A 20,440-nucleotide genomic window follows, 5' to 3' on the forward strand; every position below is an offset into this window, starting at 1 on the left:
AACATACATTTTTATCACGTTTTGTCTCGAATTACGCAAGTTGTCACTTTCTTTGAACTGCATAAGAAATGTATTTGTTGAATGGTTATTATTATTATTATTATTATTATTATTATTATTATTATGATTATTATTATTATTAGGTAAAGTTATAAGGAACTATCTAATCTATACCCTTGTTTTTTAAAAAACTACCTTATGTAAAATTTTTTGCAAAAAACTACCTAATATAATACAAATGTTTGCAAATGACTACCTGTTAATTTTCGTTTGTTGACTGTTAGTTTTACCCGTTGACCATCACGTGAGTGTCACGTGACTTAATATATCTCTCCTTCTTCTTAATTGAGCTTCGAAATTTCAGAAGCATTCTTTAGTTACTCACTCATCGATGGCGTTTGGGTCTGAAATTTCAGAAGCATTCTTTCAAACAGGCGAAATCATCCATCTAACTCCTAAAAGTTAATATATTAAAATCTAATAGTATACTATTAAAAATCAATCAATATATTAAAAGAAAAAATTAAAAATTTATTAAAAGTTAATAGTACTACAATTGAGAAAATTTCCATTGATAGAAACATCCAGTACCTAAAAACATTAAAAATCAATATATTAAACGAAGAACTTAAAAATATATTGAAAATCAATAGTATTACAATTAAGAAAAAAATTCATTCCTAGAAACATTCAATACCCAGAAACATTAAAAATCAATACTACTAATTAAATCCCATTCAACAATGAAATTCCATTATTTTTCCACAATCTATTAGCAAAATAAATCAGTTAACAGCAAAATGAAAATGGTTTTCAAAACACAGTTAACACCAAAACGAATTCAATAATGAAATTCCATAATTTTTCCACCAAAATTAAGAAACATAACAGTTGATACAAAAACGAAAGTCTAGATTTAGTTTCTAAAAAAATAGTCCTACAACAATGAAATTCCAGACCCAAACGCCATTGATGAGTGAGTAATTGAAAAATGCTTTTGAAATTTCGAAGCTCAATTAAGGAGAGATTTATTAAGTCACGTGACACTCACCTGATAGTCAATGGGTAAAACTAACAGTCAACAAATGAAAATCGTTAGCATGTAGTCATTTACAAACATTTGTATTATATTAAGTAATTTTTTACAAAAAATTTTACATAATATAGTTTTTTAAAAAAATATAAATTAGATAGTTTCTTATAAATTTGCCGTATTATTATTTAAACAAAATTGGAACAAATTCAAAAGATCTTCGTGCTGCAGAGTGTCTGATGTTAGAGAGGGCCAAATTGAACTCCCGGCAAGAGTAGCCATGTCCACATTATCCCTTACTTCTTCGTGGTATCCTTCCAATTCAACCTTCCTACCTTCTTCATCTTCCATAACCCACTTTCTCTCTTCTTCACCATACCCAAAACTCCGTTCACCTACAGGATCTTTCTCCAACCGAACTCCAAACACCATATTTTGCTGTTCCTTCAAAACCCAGAAATGGGTAACCCCTTTGTTAACCGCTGGCATTGCTATGGCTTTGGTGGGTCCCTCCATTGCAGTTGAGTCGCCGTCATTGTTGTCTTCAATTCAAATTCAGGAGCCCTCAAATGCCCTCTCTCTGCCCACCTGGGCTGTCCACGTGTCTAGTGTTGCTGAATGGTGAGAAGGTCTCAATATTTATTTTTTGTTAATTGTGTTTGTAATTGCTGTATTGTTGATTATTGTTGATTTTCTGTGAATTGTTTTTCTCAATTTAAATTTTGGGTTTTTGGGTTTTTTGCCTTAAGGGTGATAGCAATGACTTTGGTATGGAAATATGGCGAGAAGCCTGGAAATGAATCTTGGAAAGGTCTGTCTTGGGGAATGGTGAGTTTGAGTTTTGAACTTTTATGTTTTAAATTCAGCAATGTTATGATTCAGGCTGTTAACTACTCCGTTCCTGTCATTTTGCTATATACTTAAAAGCTAGATTTCACAATGGTCAAGTGTTAGGGTATGACTTGATTGGGTAAAACCCATTTGATAAGCATGGAGATTGGTGATCTTGAGAAGGGCATTCAATGCATAGAAGATTATGGTGTGTAGCATGGGAAAGAGTACATAGGCTTTGACCCTTGTGCAAGTGGTTCAAGGAGTTGCGTAGCTGATGTCTAAAGGGTGCTTAAGTGATCCTTGTTGATGCTTGGGTTTCGTATGAATTGCTGCCCGGGAAAGCAAGAATCCTACTCAGTGGAGCAAGAAGCTTGCTCGGGCGAGCACCTTTCATGCTCTGGTGTTTTGATGCACTCTTTGTCAGTTTTAGCCCCTTTTTTCCTTGACCCTTTTGTGGTTTTGCCTATATATATGAGTATTTGTTGTAACTTAAGCCAAACTCATGCTTAAGTTTCACATTCTCTCTCTAGTCGCAATGCTCTTATGTAATCTCACTTCCCTGACTTTCTTTCTCACTCCATGGGTATCTCTTATATGTAATACCTTCAATGTATCTTGATTGTTTTAAACACATAATACAAAACACTAACATAGGGGAGAATGTAGCCACATTGGTAAAAGTTGGTTGTGTTAAGAAAATAACAGCTAACGGCACCAATGATTGAAATAGCAAACTTTGGGTTCATTCTTTTGGCTGATTTTGGACTTCTAAAACTATTTAGTTTTACTCCCTGCTGAGCTTCTATGAACTAAATTTCAGCCATAGCTAATTGAGTGAAGACAATGAAGATGAATAGATCTATGCTTAGCAACTAGGGTAGAATTGCTGGTATCTATGTCAAAAACCAAGTTCCTGTATTACCCACTTTTGAGTGGTACGTTCACTCCCGAAAGCTATATAAAACTATAATTCAAATACGATTTTATTATACTTATCTCTCTCTAGGATTTTCTATCTGCACAAATTAGAAAAAAATTATATTCCTCTAACTTACTTCTTTACCTTCTCCTAGCTAATCATCTAACATCTGATGACATTTCCACTTTAACCGCCTATAATTTTATCCATAAATATCCCTTAGGCGAACATATTGGTTTTGCACTGTTGAAGGATTTAGAAAAAGTGAGCTATGCTAAGACTTGAAATTACAAAAGATCTGTGATAATTTATTATCTGTCTTAAGCCAGATATACAAGATGTTTCAAGATCTGTTTTGTAAGGTAGGGGTGAAGGTCATGAATTTACTGTATATTACTCTTTGCAATATCCTTGGTAATGCAATGCTATTCCCCAACATGGAGTTCTCTATATTTCTCATTTACCTCTCAATAGTCAATACCTACTTTTGATAATGATACTTGAGGGCCAAGGGGACGAACAAGAATTATATTGAAAATTGGCTCGACACCACTCTTACAAAATTGTTCATAATTTCATTTCCGTTACTATCATTTAAGACCACTAACCAAAATGTCTTCGTGCTTATTTAAAATTGAATATTAGAAATGTGTCACTTTTCTTGTTGTACTGATGATGCATACGGATTTACCTACCGAGTTGATCTTGTGATCTTTAAAAGTTAGATCTTCCTTTGGATGCTTGATCTTAACTTATATGTTTCCTGTTGTTTTATTGTATTTAAAAAATTTTAAATCTGTTTTAGGTACCCTTACTTGGCGGAGCAATGTGCGCTTGTACATGGCATTTCTTTTACAATGCGGAGTCACTTGAGGTATAGCTATTGCCCATTCTCAAGCAATCTTTTGGAATTCGGCTACGATTTTGGCTTCTCTCTGCACTGTGCTAAATGATGAAATTTGAGCTAGTTTTTACTTCTGATTGTTTTCAGGTACTTGTGGCACTTCAAGCTGCACTGACTGTGCTTGGTAATGCCACTATGTGTATTGCTGCATTCCGCATATATAAGTCACAAAGCCGCTCAGAGAATCTGTGAAATTTCTATGGAAGAACCTATCTTAGATTGAAGTGCAGGGATTGGGCGTGAGGTATTTTCTCTCTCATAGCCTATAGGAACTTGTATATTACTGTTTTTCTCATGGATGCATTTGACAGCTTGGATCATTTAGCATAATTTCTTATTGCACCGGTCTAAGTAGTAGTTTGGATCATTTTGATCTTTGTTTTGAAAAATTTACATTTTGGTATTTGTATTTATATTTTTTCAACTCCCATCTTTGCAATTTAGTTGTCACGTAAGCTATGAATTTATTTTATCAGGATTTCAGGGTTGGGACAGAGTAAGTTAAATATTAAAGGTTTAATTGGTGGAAAAATGAGATGGTAGATACAACTAGAGGTGTTTGAACAAATGAGACGCGACATAATTTACTGAATCCTTGGATTGACTTCAAAAAAGGATTTACAATGATATAAGAACCAATGTGGAAATAAGATCCGATTTTGTTCCAATTCAAAACACCTGAACCTATACCGATCCAATGGCCCAAATAAACATCATTAACAACATTTCTTTACCATAATGCTTTTAAGTGGCTCTCACCTAGAAAGAGTTTTGGGGTTTAAATTGTAAAATGAGAAGATACTAGAAAATAATAAATGATTTAATTTTTAGGGTTGAGTGGGGGTGAAATAATGATATAAAAAGCCTAGTAAGAAAATTTACCATAAATTGTAACGCATCAACTAAAATGGGACACCTAAAAAGGGACATGTGGCAAATAGATGGAGACTGAAAAAAAAAAAATTTGGATCTTGATGGTGAATTCTAGCACATTTTTCATTCAACAAAATGATTGGATTAGTTCACTACATTTTAATTTTGATGCCCGGTTATTATTTTGTTCAAAAGCGCAAATGAGTGTCATACTTGGTAATTTTGGGAAGCCAAAATGCTCTTTGGATATCAATTTGAGGTAGATATCAATCAAACTAATGTACATATATTTTGGCTTTTTTTGGTTTGGCTCGACCGCTCAAGGAAAGTGATAGAATTCTTTTTAAAATTTGTTTTTAAGTCGTTGAAGATAGGAAGCTTAACCTGTTCTCATATAAGTGTTGTGTTCTAACCATAGTGTAAAAATGTGGTAATAGTCATAATCGTGGTAACGTAACTTAAGATATTCCTTGATACGACCCAAAGCGCAGTTTTTTGTACACCCTTACAACGCATGAAATATCGGTTCGTTTATTTTGAAAACCTTTACAACGAGGCCAATGTGATGCAATGCAACCTTGTTTTTACACTGTGGTTCTAACTACCACATGATTGTAGTACTCAAGATACTTGACTTGTACATCTTGCCTTCGGTTTTTTGCTTTTATGAACTTCTGCTACATAACGACTAAAGAGGATTTTTGATGTCAATTTTGTGCATTTTAAAGTTTATTTTAGAATTGAGAGATCTACAGACTGTACTTGAAAATATTGACAACTTTAAGGCAATTAGTACAAGTCATACTGATTGGTAAATTTGAGAAAAGGGATAATCTGTAGACTGTCGAGGTTGCCGTAAATCATGAGTGGCAACTTTCCTCAAATAGCTTAAACTCAAATTATGGGTTAGGAGCTAGGATGGGATTCTAGTGGAACCTGCATTGACAATGATTTAACTACTATGACTGTTTTGATCATTTTGATCGACAATCCTTTTTTTGGCAATTAAAGTATTGTGGGAAATTCCGTGTGGTGATTCTAAGTTTTTTGCTTTTCCACGTGGTGGACAAATATTTTTTTCATTTACATGGTAACTTTAAGCTTCTAACTTTTTCACTTGGTAGACAAAAGGTTAAGATTTTTGTTAATTTACGTTATTATTACCCACCATAATGACTTCTTTCTAAAATTAGGCACATTTTTTTGAAAATGTGTTCGAAATGAGTTTAATTTAACAAAGAAATTAAGCTTTTGTCTACTACATGAAAATGTTGAAAGTTCAGGATTACCATGCGAATTTAAAAACACATTTGTCTACCATGTGAAAAAGTTGAAAACTCAACGTTACCATGTGAAATTTTCCAAATATTATTAATTACCAAGAAATTACCAATACAAAATATGGGAAAAATCCATAAATCTAAACTCCATTTGAAGACTTTATATTTATAATATGCCTAAAACACAAGAACAGAGCTAATACCCCAAAACACATCGGCCAATAGATGAATTAAAAATTCTCTCAATCTAACAAAATATTCCTGAGTTTCTCACCTTATCTAATAGCTATCCTGAAGAAAATATTCCTTGTAGCTTAAGCAGAAGAGCAGCGCTCGTAGGTCTTATCACATCTTTGTTTCCGGATTTCATAAATCATCTATATCCTATAACCACACCTTAACATAATATGTTGGAGCTTAAGTTTTCTTTTTGCTAAACCAAGCTTGGTGCTGAATCTTCTAAACAAGAGTAGAATAATTGTTCTTTCGGAACATACACTGCCATTTCTCTCTAACTTTTATGAATTGAGATCATCATTGGTGTGGATTCACGTCAATGAGTGCCGTGCGAATGATCTGGAGTTCTGGACAATGTAACAGTGGAGTTCAGGTGAAGAAAAGGGATACAACAATTGGTTTGTAGCAAAATGACATTGTAATACTGATGATGAAATGTACTGCAAGAACTTTAATATGAAATGAGGTGGACAAGGTGAACTTTGGGGATAAGTTTATACAGAGCATCATCCAAGGGGGGGATAGGGAAAGATAGGCAATATCCATGTTTTGCTTTTCATGGGGACTGCCTTTACTAAATGGGGAACTTATTATAATGCAAGTTCTTCAAGCAAAGATGTCAAGGTTTCCAAGAAAGTACAAAAGGAAATCAAGAGTTAATCCTAAATCTTTTAAGAATGGTTCAAGTGCACGTATGAAATGCGCATCCAAAGAAAGCATCAAATGCTACATTAAAGTGATAATAATAAGAGTTCTATTAATGCTTATAACATGGCTTATTTCGGTTACAAAGAGGTGAATTACAACCCCTCTTAATCACTCATAAAACTGTGAGAATCAATGAGGTAATGCAAGTTGAACATGTGGTTAATTTAAGCAATCAAAATAGAAGTTAAATGCATCATCAATGGAAATAAATTTAAAGCAAGAATACAAAGCCTCCGTGAATACTAATTGGATATTCATATATGGCTGTCCATAAATTAACAATATAAGCTTCAATAGAGTTGAGATAAGAGTTGAAATAACTAAATCTATCCTTAATTAAACGGTTTTAGGTATTCAATTAAGTGAGCCTTTCTTTAGTCTTACATGTAATAAGAGTTGACCATGTAGCTCATGATTAACTTAGTTTACTTAAGTTGAAAAGATGTAAAGTCGTCTTTGCATGGACGGACATAGATCTAGAATTCTTAGAGTTGTAGAATTTATCCATGGAACATTTATCCTTGGAGGGACTTGGAGGATTAATTAAGAGTCTTAATTTCGGAGTTGCAACTAGATGAAAGGTTAAAGGCGTATAGGACTATGTTAGTATGCCTAAACTCTCGTTATAAATAGAAATGGATCACAATCCCTCTAGGTGTGTTAAAATGAAATAAAAATTAGATTTTCTTTGTGAAAACTTTAAGCAAACTCAGTGTAGCTCAAACCATTTCTTAAGGAGTTCTTTGTGATACTTAAGGAGTAAATTAAGACTTTAGTGTGTGTGTCATCCAAAGGTGCTTAAAGACCCCAATGTTTTAAGGTGTCCAAAGTAACATTGATTGAGTTGCTTACTTTATAACTGTTTTTGCTATCTTTTCTCGAAGCTCTTCTAAGTTAGATCCACCCCCATACCATTTCGCGTCAACTAGTTAAGCAAAGAAATGAGAACACCTCTAGCCATAGCTAGCATGGAAAGTGCTGTCATAAGTTCTCTTGAGTAATTTTGAGCAGTAGAAGAGGTAAAATAATTGTTAGTTTGCTACCAAGGGTGTCTCAGACGTATCTGTCTTGGTACATGTAGCCAAGCTTGTATATTGGAAATTAAGGCTTTGATATTGTTGTTGCGGCTTTGAATAGTGAATGTTCTTATTAGTATATGTATATTAAGGTTGAGCGATGAGAAGATTACGAGAATAGTTTCTCACTATTCTTCGTGCAAAAGGAGATTGTGGATCACTTTTGAACACCAGGAGTGATTTATTTTGCCTATCGGTTATTTTGATGCAACTTCAGAAGAATGATTTGAATTAGTTAATTAATTTTTTAAATATTCTGAACTTAACACTTTTCTTGGGATGTAAAGTTTGTTATAACGTACCATTGCTATTCTAGATGAGTCACTGCTACACCTACTAGTTTCTTCTATGACGGGTGCTACACCTACTAGTGGTTTCCTTTTCGTGGAAGTAATCTTGATAAAGAACACAATCATATTTGAACTTCATAAAACAATGGGCGTTAGTTAAGAGCAATGCGATGGTTAAGAATTTATATGGGCAAGCACCTACCTAATTTCTAGTAGAAAAACCAAGAGGATCAAGGTGAACCGACCCAAGAACTACCTCGATTGCCTCCCTAGAAACCCGATAATATTAACATAGAAATACTTAACAAGTACCAACTTCTTGCTGCATATGCATTACAAGAAACATTATAACCGAGAGTGATTGTTTGCATTTGGCTTCCCGCTGCAGATAGAAATTGCAGAGCTGCTCGGAGAATCTATGGGGTTTCTTGAACGGAACCAACCTTTTTCATATGTTGTGCAAGGTTTGGATATGAGGTACTTTCTTCTCCTTTATCAGTAAGACTTGTTTTTCCTGTAATTTAAGATACAATATTACCATCCACCCACCAATCTTAATTTTGTGGTAAGGAAAGGAACATACTTGTTCCCTTCATGGATAGTTACTGTTATATGTTAATCTAGAGGTAGGATGTTAGAAACTTGTAAAATTGCTATATTTTGGATGAATTGACAGATTGAGTTTTTTATGGGTGATGCCATATTGTAGCATGATTTTTTTTTCTTCTTTGATTCAAAATTTCATATTTATTCATTTTTTGTTTTAGTATACGTATTTAGTAAAATGTTTCGCTCTTGATTGTGGGTGCAATTGGAATCGATATACTAGTTTATGTAGTCAATCTCAATCTTTTGAGATTATAGCTTTGGCATTATTATCGTTGTTGCTGTAAAAATTCATTACTGAAGCATTTTGCCAGTTTATTATGCAAATATGCTTGGTACTTGGTGATGTCAAGAAGTCAAAACACTCATAACATGTCAGTATAGATAAATAAAATTTTACTCTGTTCGTATACAAGAAATTGTCACAGTTATATAATTACACAAAAATTAAAAAATGGTGGGACCATTTAAATTTTATGGATGATTTTAAAGAAGAGTTGAAATGTGAACGAGAATGAAAGAAAGTAGTGAGAATATAAAAGAAAATTATAGCAGAGCAAAGAAAGACTAAAAAAAGTGTGATAATTTCTTAGGGATAGAGAGTATCTAATATATCCGACCCATTAGTCTCATTTGCTTTTTGTCACTATTCACTTTATCACTTTTATTTTGTGTTTTATTCTTGATCTATAAGTTAAAACATAATCATGTGGGATCTTGTTTGATTCGTCTCAATATAAAGATTATTAATATCAACTTTTTATAATTTTTATTTAAGAATTAGAAATATAAAGGGTTAAATATTGCCTCGACAAGTGTGAAAAATTAAATTGGACTAATGTGTTGAATAGGAGGTAGTATAAGTACTGTGGAATCATTGGGTTTGGTTTGAAGAAAGTAAATTCGAGTTGAGCTGCTCTCTTCGATCGCGACCTACTCGTGATATTAGTCTGTCTTCTTTCCCACCCTTTCCAGATCTTAAGATCTAAGCGGGACTCATTGGAATGATAATGATATGATGGTTTGAGGAAAGCACTAGAAATATTTTAGAGCATTGTTTGTAGGTGGTGAAGAGTACCTTAAGCTATTTTGTTAATTTAAGTGTTATATTTAAAAGACCACATTATTGTAGAATGTAGAGCTCAAATTTTGTTGACTTTCAGTACATCTCGCCTTCTGTTTTACGTTGTATTGTGACAAAACAGGCTTGCTTGGTCAAATTTGTGTATATTTATGTTTGTACTGGATTGTGTTGACAACTTTGACCAGAGAAATGTTGTACACTGTCCAGGCTTCCATGTTTCATGAGTGACACCTTTTCTTTGATTTGGAATGAGTAAAGATGGAAGTGGGTAGGGTTGGCACGCTGCCCCTCTCCGGCACGACCCACCTCGTTTTGAAACGCAATATGACATTATTCACGGTGGATCAATTTTGTACTGTCATTGTAGTTTTCGATGGACTCGAACTAGTTTAAACTAGACGCAAAATCAAATATGAACACGACATATTTATATGACTAATTAGCATCACAGCTTTGTTTTCTAATTGGAACTTGTTCGCGACTCTACAAAAGGTTAAATTATGATACTTTTTTTGAACGTGGGAAATGTCTTTGAGCATAATTGCAAAGAAATATATACAACTACGTCCCAATCCCTTTGAGTTTGTATCATATAATTTAAATATGTGAATTTTTTTTGAATTTTGTGAATGAAGTTAAAAGAAATTCAGAATGTCCGGATAAAATTTAAAAAATGCTTAATTTATTTGTCAAACAAGAAACTGATGTAAAATGAAAAACACAGTCTAAAATAATAAAAAATAATGCAAATTAAAACCCTAATTTCAAAAAGAGGTTTGGGTTAATGATTATTTTTGCGCGTATGTAGACTAATTGTCTTTCTTTATTCGTGTAAGTCCTTGCGTCATTTGGGTAACAAAAATATAACAACTATGATTGCTTTGACTCAAAACCTTTGGCCTTGCATTGAATCCATCTACTTAGATCTTGTGTTTTTCTTTAATTATTGAAATTTTAAACCATTTCCCAGTAAATTTTCTAAGTCATCATTGCTCTTTGACAAGATGCTCCCTTACTAATTACCATAACATCAACAACTATTGGATTGTATCGTATCGGTTCAGCTTTATACATTTATAAATCTATCGAATTGCTTTTTTTTTTTTTTATTATAAAACTTAAAAATTACGTTTTAGACTGGTTTAAGGAGATTTTCAGAGCTTTTGCTAATGTTTGACGATAGATGGGAGATTATAAGTATATATATTAACAACTTTAACATTTAAGAATATATACTCTTCATTTCATTGAGTTTGCTCCATTTGACCATAAAAACACTCATAATAATTAGTTAAGGGAACAAATTTTTAATCATAAAAGATAATCATATTTTATTGTTGCTCATCCTCTTTTTAACTCTGTCGAGCTCTAATTTTTTATCTTCTTTATCGACTTGTAAATACCCTGTCTTTATATATACCCAAATCATCTGAACAATATATTTTTTATCGTTTAATCAATTTTTTATCTTCAACATCTTTTTATAGATAGAGTAATAGATCAAAGTTTTTTCATTTAAAAAATATGTTATTATAATGTAAACGAGGAATGAAAGACATATAAATGTAATCATGGGCGGACCTAGTGTAAAACATGGGTTGTATATACAATCCCATATTCTAAAAAAGTTTTTAAGATTTGTTGTCAAGGTGTTTCGTTCTGTTGACTAAACAAAAAAGTCATCGTCTCTATGTGCAGAGAAAGTCTTGTATAAATTTAGTGTGTGTGCACTAATCTTAAAAGATATTAAAATATTAAGTATTTTAATTTAACAAGGACAACCATTGAAAAATATTTGTTATTATTAGGTTGATGTATATTTAAAATATGTCGTCTGTGGAATAAAAGATGTGTAAATATAGTGATGTAGGCCGTTGTTGCTGGTGTTGCCATTACTACTACACCTACTATTGAATTCCTTTAAAGTAAGGTAGGAGATCCAACAAAACACACGTACAAGACACAACCACCAGTTTACCATTGTTAAAATATCAGTTTACTAGTATTTTCTTCACCAAACATTCTCATTTTAGATGCAACTATCTCACACTCTTGGATAATAATAAAAAAAAAAATTCATCAATTTTCTTAATATTTGTCCATTTGTCCTTGGATATAAAAAAAAGTTGAGCTAAATTTTTTAATAATTTTCTTTTTCGGAGCCTGCAAAATGATTATATATATTCAATTATTATTATTTCAAGTACTCTTCGATAATTCTTTTACCCATTTGAAAACTAGAAGTATTCACAATAAATAATAAAATTTGTCTGTAGAACGGGTTTTTAGGCAGGTGGGGGATCAGATATGCTTATAAAAATGTTTTCGTGGGATTAATTTCAAAAGCTCGCCCGCTATTGTAGACTTATTTTTTTGTTGCTACCTGCCAGTTTTCTTAGCGGGCGGGATCCGTGGGTAAACAAGTATAACCAATATACAAAATTAAAAATACAATCTTAAAAATCCAAACAAACATAAAATATAATCACAAAACAAAAACTAAATTTATGTTTTAACATCATTAAAATTAATACAACGAAATGCCCGAAATATTCTTAATACATAAATATTTTCAAATACTATTATTTGCAATGATCTATCTTTCAAAATATTGTTTGCAATGAGCTGTTTCCGTATCTGTATTATTCAGATGCTGTGGTGCAAGTTAAGTAGTTAATTTATTCATAGAGGTGTTTATTGGAATGCAGATCAAGTGATTTCATATCAAGTATTTTAGATCGATTTAAAATTAAATTTTAAATCTACATTGATTTTTTTTATAGTTTAAAATTAAGAAATTTTACATGGTAGCATCGAACTTTCATGAAACGCCAGTGATAGCTCCTTTGTAAGATTTTTCCACATGGTAGCATTCAGTTTATGCCTTATTTAACTGTCATTTTCTGTTAAATTATTGTCAATTTCCGTTTAATTCATCATTTTGACGTTTTTACCCTTATTAAGTGTTGGTTGTTGTCTTTATAATTTGCTCTAAACATTGGAGAGCGTTGATGAATTAAACGTCAAAATTGTGAATTAAATATTTGAGCGCATAAAAATGGTTTAGGGCAAATTATAAAGACAACCAACAATTAATAAGGGTAGAAGCATCAAAATGGTGAATTAAACAGAAATTGACAAGAATTTAACGAAAAATGCTACAACAATTAGATAAGGCATAAATTGGATGCTACCATATGGAAAAAAACTAACAAAAGTGATATCACTAGCATTTTAGGAAAGTTCAATGTACTATATGAAATTTATTTCCCTTTAAAAGTGATTGTAAAGTCAAGTCCAAAACGAATTTAATTACAAAGTCATATATTATAGTTGTTTTTAACACTTCTTTAGTGCTTACCTATGAGTATTTATTGAAACCAGTGCTCAATAATTTATACTTTGTAAATGGAAACCCTTATATTATTATTATTATTATTATTATTATTATTATTATTATTATTATTATACCAATTACCAATTACTAAACTTCAAAGTGGAGGGAACCTTTTTTGTCCCTTTTATTTTCCTTTTTAATTATCCACTTTTGATGCTTTATTACATGTGAAGGTATGAAACACTTGCTTCTTTCACTCATAACTCAAAAGTACATTCAATATTGTAAGAGCTTGATCGCAGGAAAATATGTGAATGTACTTTCCAATTCTTATTAATCTTTTTATTAAACATTATAGAGACAATATACACAACTTGCCTTTAGCACATTAATTATAATTTTCTCAATCTCTAATATCATTAGATTAAATCAGTTAAATAAAATTGAAGGATCGGATATACACAACTTTATCTTTTTTTTTTTTATATATTTTTAAGTATATTTTATTAGACTAAAATTGCATAGATGCGACTACGTGAGTATTAGATCAGATTTGAAGGCTTGAAATGATTGTGGATTTTTGTTGTTGACATAAAAAAACCCAGAATTAGTTAGGCTTATCTTTTAGGTAATTAAATTATAATAACCCATATTTAAGATTGTAATTACTAAATTCTTGTATATATATTACATATTCTTCTTCTAGTAAAGACTAAAGATTTTACATCTAGGCACTGAGAAAATCATGATCTTAGATCATGTTACAAAGAGATTTATTCTTAAACCACCCCTAATCTACCCTTAAAATAATACTATTTTATTATTGTTACGTTATAATCATAAAATGGGACAAATTCATTAGGACAGATTAAAATAAAAAAATAAAGTAAATCTAATAAAACTACGTAGAGCTTATCCTGCTATGAACTCATTCAAATTGGCTGAGAAGATTTGAATTTCTTTTGAAACTGAGAAAGAAGAGCTAGATTTTCTTGTCTAAGCCAAATAGCCTTTTGCCTTAGCTTTTCATTCTCTTCCAAGATACTTCTGTTTTCTAGGTACAATTTCAGATTCTTTAGCTCTATGTCTTCTGCCTTTGTTCCTTTATATCTTCTCCTGTTCCATCAAATCATACATCAAACACAAAGTGAGAGTTAGAGTCGTCAACCTAATATCCCGTACAAACAAGAGTTCGGAAGAAGAAAATAGCAGACAAATTATACCCGCGCCCCTCCAAAGAGAGGACAAGAAAAAATACGCGCACTCAAACACAAGTGTTTTACAAATGATTGTTGGTATCGATTATTTTGACGTTTAAACAAGTTAGATAAACCAACTATTTTGAAAGATATTATTGGTAAAATTAAATAAGGGTAACTGACTTGTTTATTTGAGAATAAACGAGCCAACAAGAAAGTCAAAACCGAAAAAAAAAAAAAAAAAAAAAAAAACCACACAAAAGCCTTACTATCAAACACCCCTGTTTCATTGAGTTTGCGATATTGACCCTAAAGGCAGCAAACTTTTGAGGATAGATGGAGTATTAATCTCAACATAAAACTAAATCATAAATAAAGCAGACATTTATCTAGGGTCGAGAGTAAAAAAAGTCTTATTATTTAAAAATTCTTGTTAATAATGTAGATTAGATTTAAAACTTAACGATTTAATTATGATATATAGAATCCATTTATGATATTTTTCAAACACGAGTTTAGAATGGACTTTCTATATAGAGGGTCCATTTCTTTCGGTTTGCCTAAGCCCATAAAATACGAGCAACTACACTCATGTAATTAAGGTTATTAATTAAACTACATACCTTATAATTAGGCAATGAACACGAACTTTGGATTTTGATCTTGAAGATGGTTGAGTATGGCAATGAGTTGTAGGTGATTGTAACCAATCTTTAGCACTACACATTGTTTGATTATTATGTAAGTTTAAAGGAAGAGATTGTTAATGAATGTTTGGGTGGTGAGATTGAGTGAATTAAATAAAAAGGTGAGGGGGTGGAAGTTGAGGAAGGTGAGGTTCTTTAAATAGATTTACAAATACTCTATGTAGCTTAGTTGTTAAATAAATGGTGGGCTAAGTTAGTTTAGAAAGAGAAATGGATAGAGGGTAGAGAGAGAAGTAGGTGTTTTTCTTCATTGGTAATGATGGGTAGTAGACTCATGATTACAAAGTTTGGCAAGATAACCCCATACGTGGCATTTGCCAATAGGCATAAGCACCCAACATTCCAAAGCCTATGAACATGCAAGTCTTCTTATTGTTCCATCCTCCTTTGAGGTTGGTTTAATTTAGGTTAAACAAAAAAATGTTTGTTATGGTCGTCTATTAGCAAAGGAAAAGTGGATTATCGGTTTGAGCTTTTAAGTTTTTAAGATTAAAAAATTCTTTTTATGTATAGAGCTGATATTAACTTGAATTACATTTAGATATAATTTATATTTTTTGCTGAATAATATCAATGATGAAAAAATAAAAGAAGTATTATATTATTTATTTCGTACGTCTTAAGTTTTAGGGGCGCTTTTATATTTCGCTCTGGGGCCAAAATTAAAGGAGACGACTGCAATAATCGTATTGTTATTACTAATGAAGATAAGGGTGCGTTAAACTATATAGGTTAAAACATTTTAAACCTTGCCTAAATAGTTAGGTGGGAGTGGCTTAACGACATTAGTGGGACATTTGGTTATTTGTATTAAATGATGAAAATGAGAATGAGTTTCGACTTTGAATTTTATAAAATATGTTATGTCATTCCTATGGTAGTATAGCCCTACCCCTCGACTTTGTGTTTTTCATATTAAGTTTTCAATATCGCCAATACCATATTTTCAAATGGTAATAGATGATAATGAATTTTATGAAGAAAATAATAATTAGAGTAAGATAAGTAAGTTAAGTTATATTATATTTTTTCCATCAATTAGAGGGCTGCTTGGTTAATGGAATGTGAATGAAATGTATAGAAAAATACTTGTGCCATTTTGACTCATAATAGTAACCAATTTAACTAAAAGCAAAAGTTAATGGTTAAAACCCATGATATATTATATACTTTATTCTACCACTCACACAATAGTCCGTTTAGACTAGAAGTGTTGGTACAATACATGTTTTCAACGCTAAATAGTCCACTTGAAATGAGTGGTGCATAAGATTCAAATTTGTGACTCTTCAGTACAATTTACAATGCTTTTAATAACATGTCAAATAACCAACTAAACCAAAAGATTAAACTATTGGTTGAGAGTTTAGAATATCTTATGTACTCTAACGTTACAATTTACAAACAAAATTGAACCTCAAAATTCATATGTTCATCTTAATGCTTAATTTTATGATATTAATTTTTATAATTTTTACATTTAATCCACAGATAATTAATAATATTTTACCGATGAAGTTAGAGTTAGAAAAAACCTGTGTTTTAATAGTAATCTCCGTAAAATTTTAGCCGCCGGTAATCCCATGGCATGGGAGCACTTTATATAGGTAGAATACCTAACGAAGGAAAGGAAATTTCATCATCATCATGATTTTAGTACATTCCGAGTCTACACTAGAGCTTTTTTTTTATTTCTGTGGAATTAGTCATGTTAACAAAACGAAGTTTCGGGTGGGCTGGGATGGGCTCATGTGAAAGAAAATTCAAATTTGGTGGACAAATTTTTGTATGAGATGGTTTTATCCTGAAATATGCTTTATATTTGAGTTAAATAGTTTGTTTTGAGATCGTCTCACCGTGAGATGGTCTCATACAAGATGGACTGTTATTTTTATTAGGCTGATTCAATGTTTATTTACCGTCTTTAATTGATCACTTATTATTTTAAATTGATCATTTATAATTTTAAACCGAACAATTTCTATAACTTAAAATAATCACTTATAATTTTAAAGTAATTAGAAAATTGACTAATAATTTGAACTCGTCTCATGATAAAAGGATATCAAATTTAGGACATAAATGGGCTAATAAATTTAATTGATCGGGTCCATGCAGGTTTACTTATGCTAGAAATTATGTAAAATCCACGTGAGATTAAGGGTGTGTGCACTCAACTAACATTATTACTACTACAAGTAATTAATGCCTCTTAAGAAAATTAGCATGGAATCTTCATTCCTTCTTTCTTTCTCTTATTAACCCTTTATTTATTTTCCTTTATTCATAATTAATCTTTTTCATTATTAAGTTTGAACAAATATTGCCACTAGGAGTTGTCGGTTATGGCCTTTTTTGCAATTTGCTGTACTAATTTATTTTTGAGGGAAATTTACTAGAGTAACTATATAATGGGAAATTGGCTTAAATAATATTGTGTAAGGTCAATAATACAAGAAATATTAATTAAAATAACTAGAGTTATTATATGAATAAAAGTAATTTCTAAATTGGAATTTCATTTTTAACATTTTATCAACTAAGTTAAGTAACAAAGGGATCTCGCTAGAGGTAGCACGGAGAACGATCGCTTATGGCCCCTTTAGCTAGCAAGGGCCCTTCTTTCTGAGACTGTAATCGTAGTGAAAATTGCGATAATGATTGTGATCGCAATTACATAATGGAAGTGGTACAGTTATTGTAGCTTAAATATCGGTGAAAAGCATGAGATACCTCTTGATACGGTTCAAATTGCAGTTCTTTTCACTCATTTAAATGCTGGAAATATCGATTTCTTTTTTTTTTTTGAAAATTGTTACAAAGCAGTCGATGCAAAGCATCATCATCGTACCCAGTGTATTCCGCTCATAGAAAACTATGGTCAGGGTCTGGGGAGGGAAGAAAAACGACAAGTCATACCCATAGAGGAAAATGCGGTCAAAGAATCCCTCGGCTCGAGAAAGGTCTTCAAAGAGAGAGAAACAGACAACCTAGAAATAGAATAAATAGAATACGTACAAATAACTAAAAATAAAGATAAAAGTAAAGGAGGTAAAGAGCGATAATTAAAGGCAATGAACTATAACAAATGTACCCTCCCTTTGTAACGGCTCTTTCCCATCCCCCATTAACTATCGCTACAGTAGCCTCCCCCCTCCCACCTAGCACTTGCCGGTAGTCACGGAACCGACCGACACCTTGCGCCCAACATCACCGGAGTCTCTTCTCGGACATCGAAACCCAGGTAAGCAAAAGGTAAAGACCCGTTACCCCTCTTCATTTTACCCAAATCTTAGCAGCAGAACTCCGTTCGTGAGTGGATCCGTTGACGAAGTGGACTGTGAGCCTGCCAGCAACTATTCTCATTTTGTAATTGTTAATCACAATCCTTAAATATCGCTACCCTTTTTATTTTATCGCCACCCCCTGAGAAAATTACGTATTTGCCCCTATATAATAAAAAAATAACGCTTTTGCCATCGAACCTAAAATTTTCTATATATACCACATTCTCACTAAAATATTTCCTACCACACTTAAAAACCAACTTACAAAAGCAAATTGTTGGAGAAAAAACTAAATTCAATCCGCAAATAATTAATCGAGGTAATTTCTTTTCGAATGTAATTAATTTAAATTTTCAAACGAAAAAAAAAATATAAGTTGAACCGCCCAGATCTGGGCGGTTCAACCTTAATTTTTTTTCGTTTGTTTTTGTATAATTATTATAAATTTTAAATATATTATTGTTATTATTATTATTATTATTATTATTATTATTATTATTATTATTATTTTTGGTACTGTTATTTAAATAATTTTATTATTATTGTTATTATTGTTGTGATTTTTATTGTTTTTATTATTAAATATATTTTTATGTTTTGATTTTAAATTTATTAATGTTAATATGTTTGTTATAATTATTATTACAATTTTTATTATTATTGTTGTTGTTGGGTTTTTTTTTTATTTTTCGAATTTAAATTATTTAAAAAATAAAAAAATAAAAAAAATAAATGAATCGCCCAGATTTGGGCGGTTGGACCCCGGTTCAATCTCTTTAAGCGATTGAACGGGGTCCAATCGCCTAGATCTGGGCGATTCATTTATTTATTTTTCGTTTGTTTTTGATAATTATTATTGTTATTTTTAATTTTATTTTTGTTGGTATTATTATTATTATTACTGATATTATTCTTAATCTTTTTATTATTTTTGTGATTGTTATTAATTTTATTATTAAATTATTCTTTTTCTTTTAATTATTAATTTATTATTTTAAATATGTTTATTATAATTAATATTATTATTATTAATAAACTTTGTATGTTGTGTTGAAAATTATTTTTATTATTGGTGTTGTTTGGTTTTATTCTTTTTTTTTCCATTTTTAATTTTTTATTATTATTTTTTTTAGAAAAATTATTATTATTTTTATTTGTATTATTATTGTTATTATTATTATTATTATTATTATTATTATTATTATTATTTGTTATTATTTTTATTGTTATATTATTATTATAGTGGTTGTTGTTATTATTATTGTTATTATATTATCCTTTAATGTTTTTTATAATTTTTTTTTGTTAATAGTGTTATGATTATTATTATTATTTGTGTTATTATTGTTATGACTATTATTAATGTTATTACTTTTGTTAATGTTGTTATTATTTTTATGATTATTATCAATTTAGAAAATTAATATTGTTTTTTGTTCATTTGGTTAATGTAACGTAAAGTTTGATTATGTTCATTTATTTTTAATATTTAATGAAACTGTCAAAAATTGTAGAAAATGGCTGGAAATCAAGGAAAAGGAAAGGGTTTTTTTAGACAACTGTTGAGAGGTAATAGTTTTAGGCCTACCTTACTCAGAGGGGACCCGCATGAGAGGGGGGTAACGGGTTCTGCTAGGAGGGCTAGACAAGAAGAGGCTGCCAGACACAGTGAGGCCCAACGGTCGAGTACGCTGAACCAAGTGCGTACTCCTTTTGATGACCAGGCTAGCAGCCTTCAGAGTAGTTGGGAGGTTTCTAGTGATGATGATATTGATGCTGATGATGTTCAGTTTCAAGTAACTGATTCTCGCCCATTGGACTGGACTGTTGTTCGGGGCCCCGACGGCAGATTCGCCCGTGGCGGCCCGAGTTCTTCTGCTGCATCTGAGCGCGCAGGACGTAGTTTCGTCGATAATGAGCCGCCACGAGAGAGCAGGCCCTCACAGTCCGCTAACACGGACTGGTTAGTGACATCACCCCAGCTCGGGGGGCCGACAGATACGCAACTGATCCCTAGCTATGGGGGGCACATAGCTAAACTTATTTTTGACGGCTCCGAGCGTACG

The 20,440-nt window shown here is 31.6% G+C and overlaps 2 protein-coding genes across 2 annotated transcripts; one reads left to right on the forward strand and one right to left on the reverse strand.

The window, feature by feature from the left end:
- Positions 1–1,239: 1,239 nt before the first annotated feature.
- On the forward strand, positions 1,240–8,893 carry LOC130800497 (uncharacterized). The gene is made up of 5 exons (XM_057664068.1): positions 1,240–1,654; positions 1,783–1,861; positions 3,592–3,660; positions 3,778–3,934; positions 8,543–8,893. The coding sequence occupies exons 1-4, from the start codon at positions 1,314–1,316 to the stop codon at positions 3,880–3,882; spliced, it is 594 nt and encodes a 197-aa protein (XP_057520051.1). The 5' UTR covers positions 1,240–1,313; the 3' UTR covers positions 3,883–3,934; positions 8,543–8,893.
- Positions 8,894–13,771: 4,878 nt separating this feature from the next.
- On the reverse strand, positions 13,772–15,377 carry LOC130800498 (protein LITTLE ZIPPER 3-like). The gene is made up of 2 exons (XM_057664069.1): positions 15,004–15,377; positions 13,772–14,297 (listed from the first exon to the last, which is right to left on the reverse strand). Exons 1-2 carry the CDS (start codon positions 15,105–15,107, stop codon positions 14,114–14,116), a joined length of 288 nt encoding a protein of 95 aa, XP_057520052.1. The 5' UTR covers positions 15,108–15,377; the 3' UTR covers positions 13,772–14,113.
- Between the last annotated feature and the right edge of the window lie 5,063 nt (positions 15,378–20,440).

The sequence above is a fragment of the Amaranthus tricolor genome, chromosome 14, assembly GCF_026212465.1.
Source record: "Amaranthus tricolor cultivar Red isolate AtriRed21 chromosome 14, ASM2621246v1, whole genome shotgun sequence".
NCBI lineage: Eukaryota > Viridiplantae > Streptophyta > Magnoliopsida > Caryophyllales > Amaranthaceae > Amaranthus > Amaranthus tricolor.

Excerpts from the sequence above, each read along its gene's own strand:
- LOC130800497 (XM_057664068.1), top strand. The coding sequence starts at position 1,314 with ATGTCCACATTATCCCTTACTTCTTCGTGGTATCCTTCCAATTCAACC. Across the intron at positions 1,655-1,782 it reads GTGTCTAGTGTTGCTGAATG|GGTGATAGCAATGACTTTGG; the intron begins GTGAGAAGGTCT and ends TTTTGCCTTAAG. Across the intron at positions 3,661-3,777 it reads ACAATGCGGAGTCACTTGAG|GTACTTGTGGCACTTCAAGC; the intron begins GTATAGCTATTG and ends GATTGTTTTCAG.
- LOC130800498 (XM_057664069.1), bottom strand. The coding sequence starts at position 15,107 with ATGTGTAGTGCTAAAGATTGGTTACAATCACCTACAACTCATTGCCAT. Across the intron at positions 14,298-15,003 it reads GTTCATTGCCTAATTATAAG|GAGAAGATATAAAGGAACAA; the intron begins GTATGTAGTTTA and ends TTGATGGAACAG.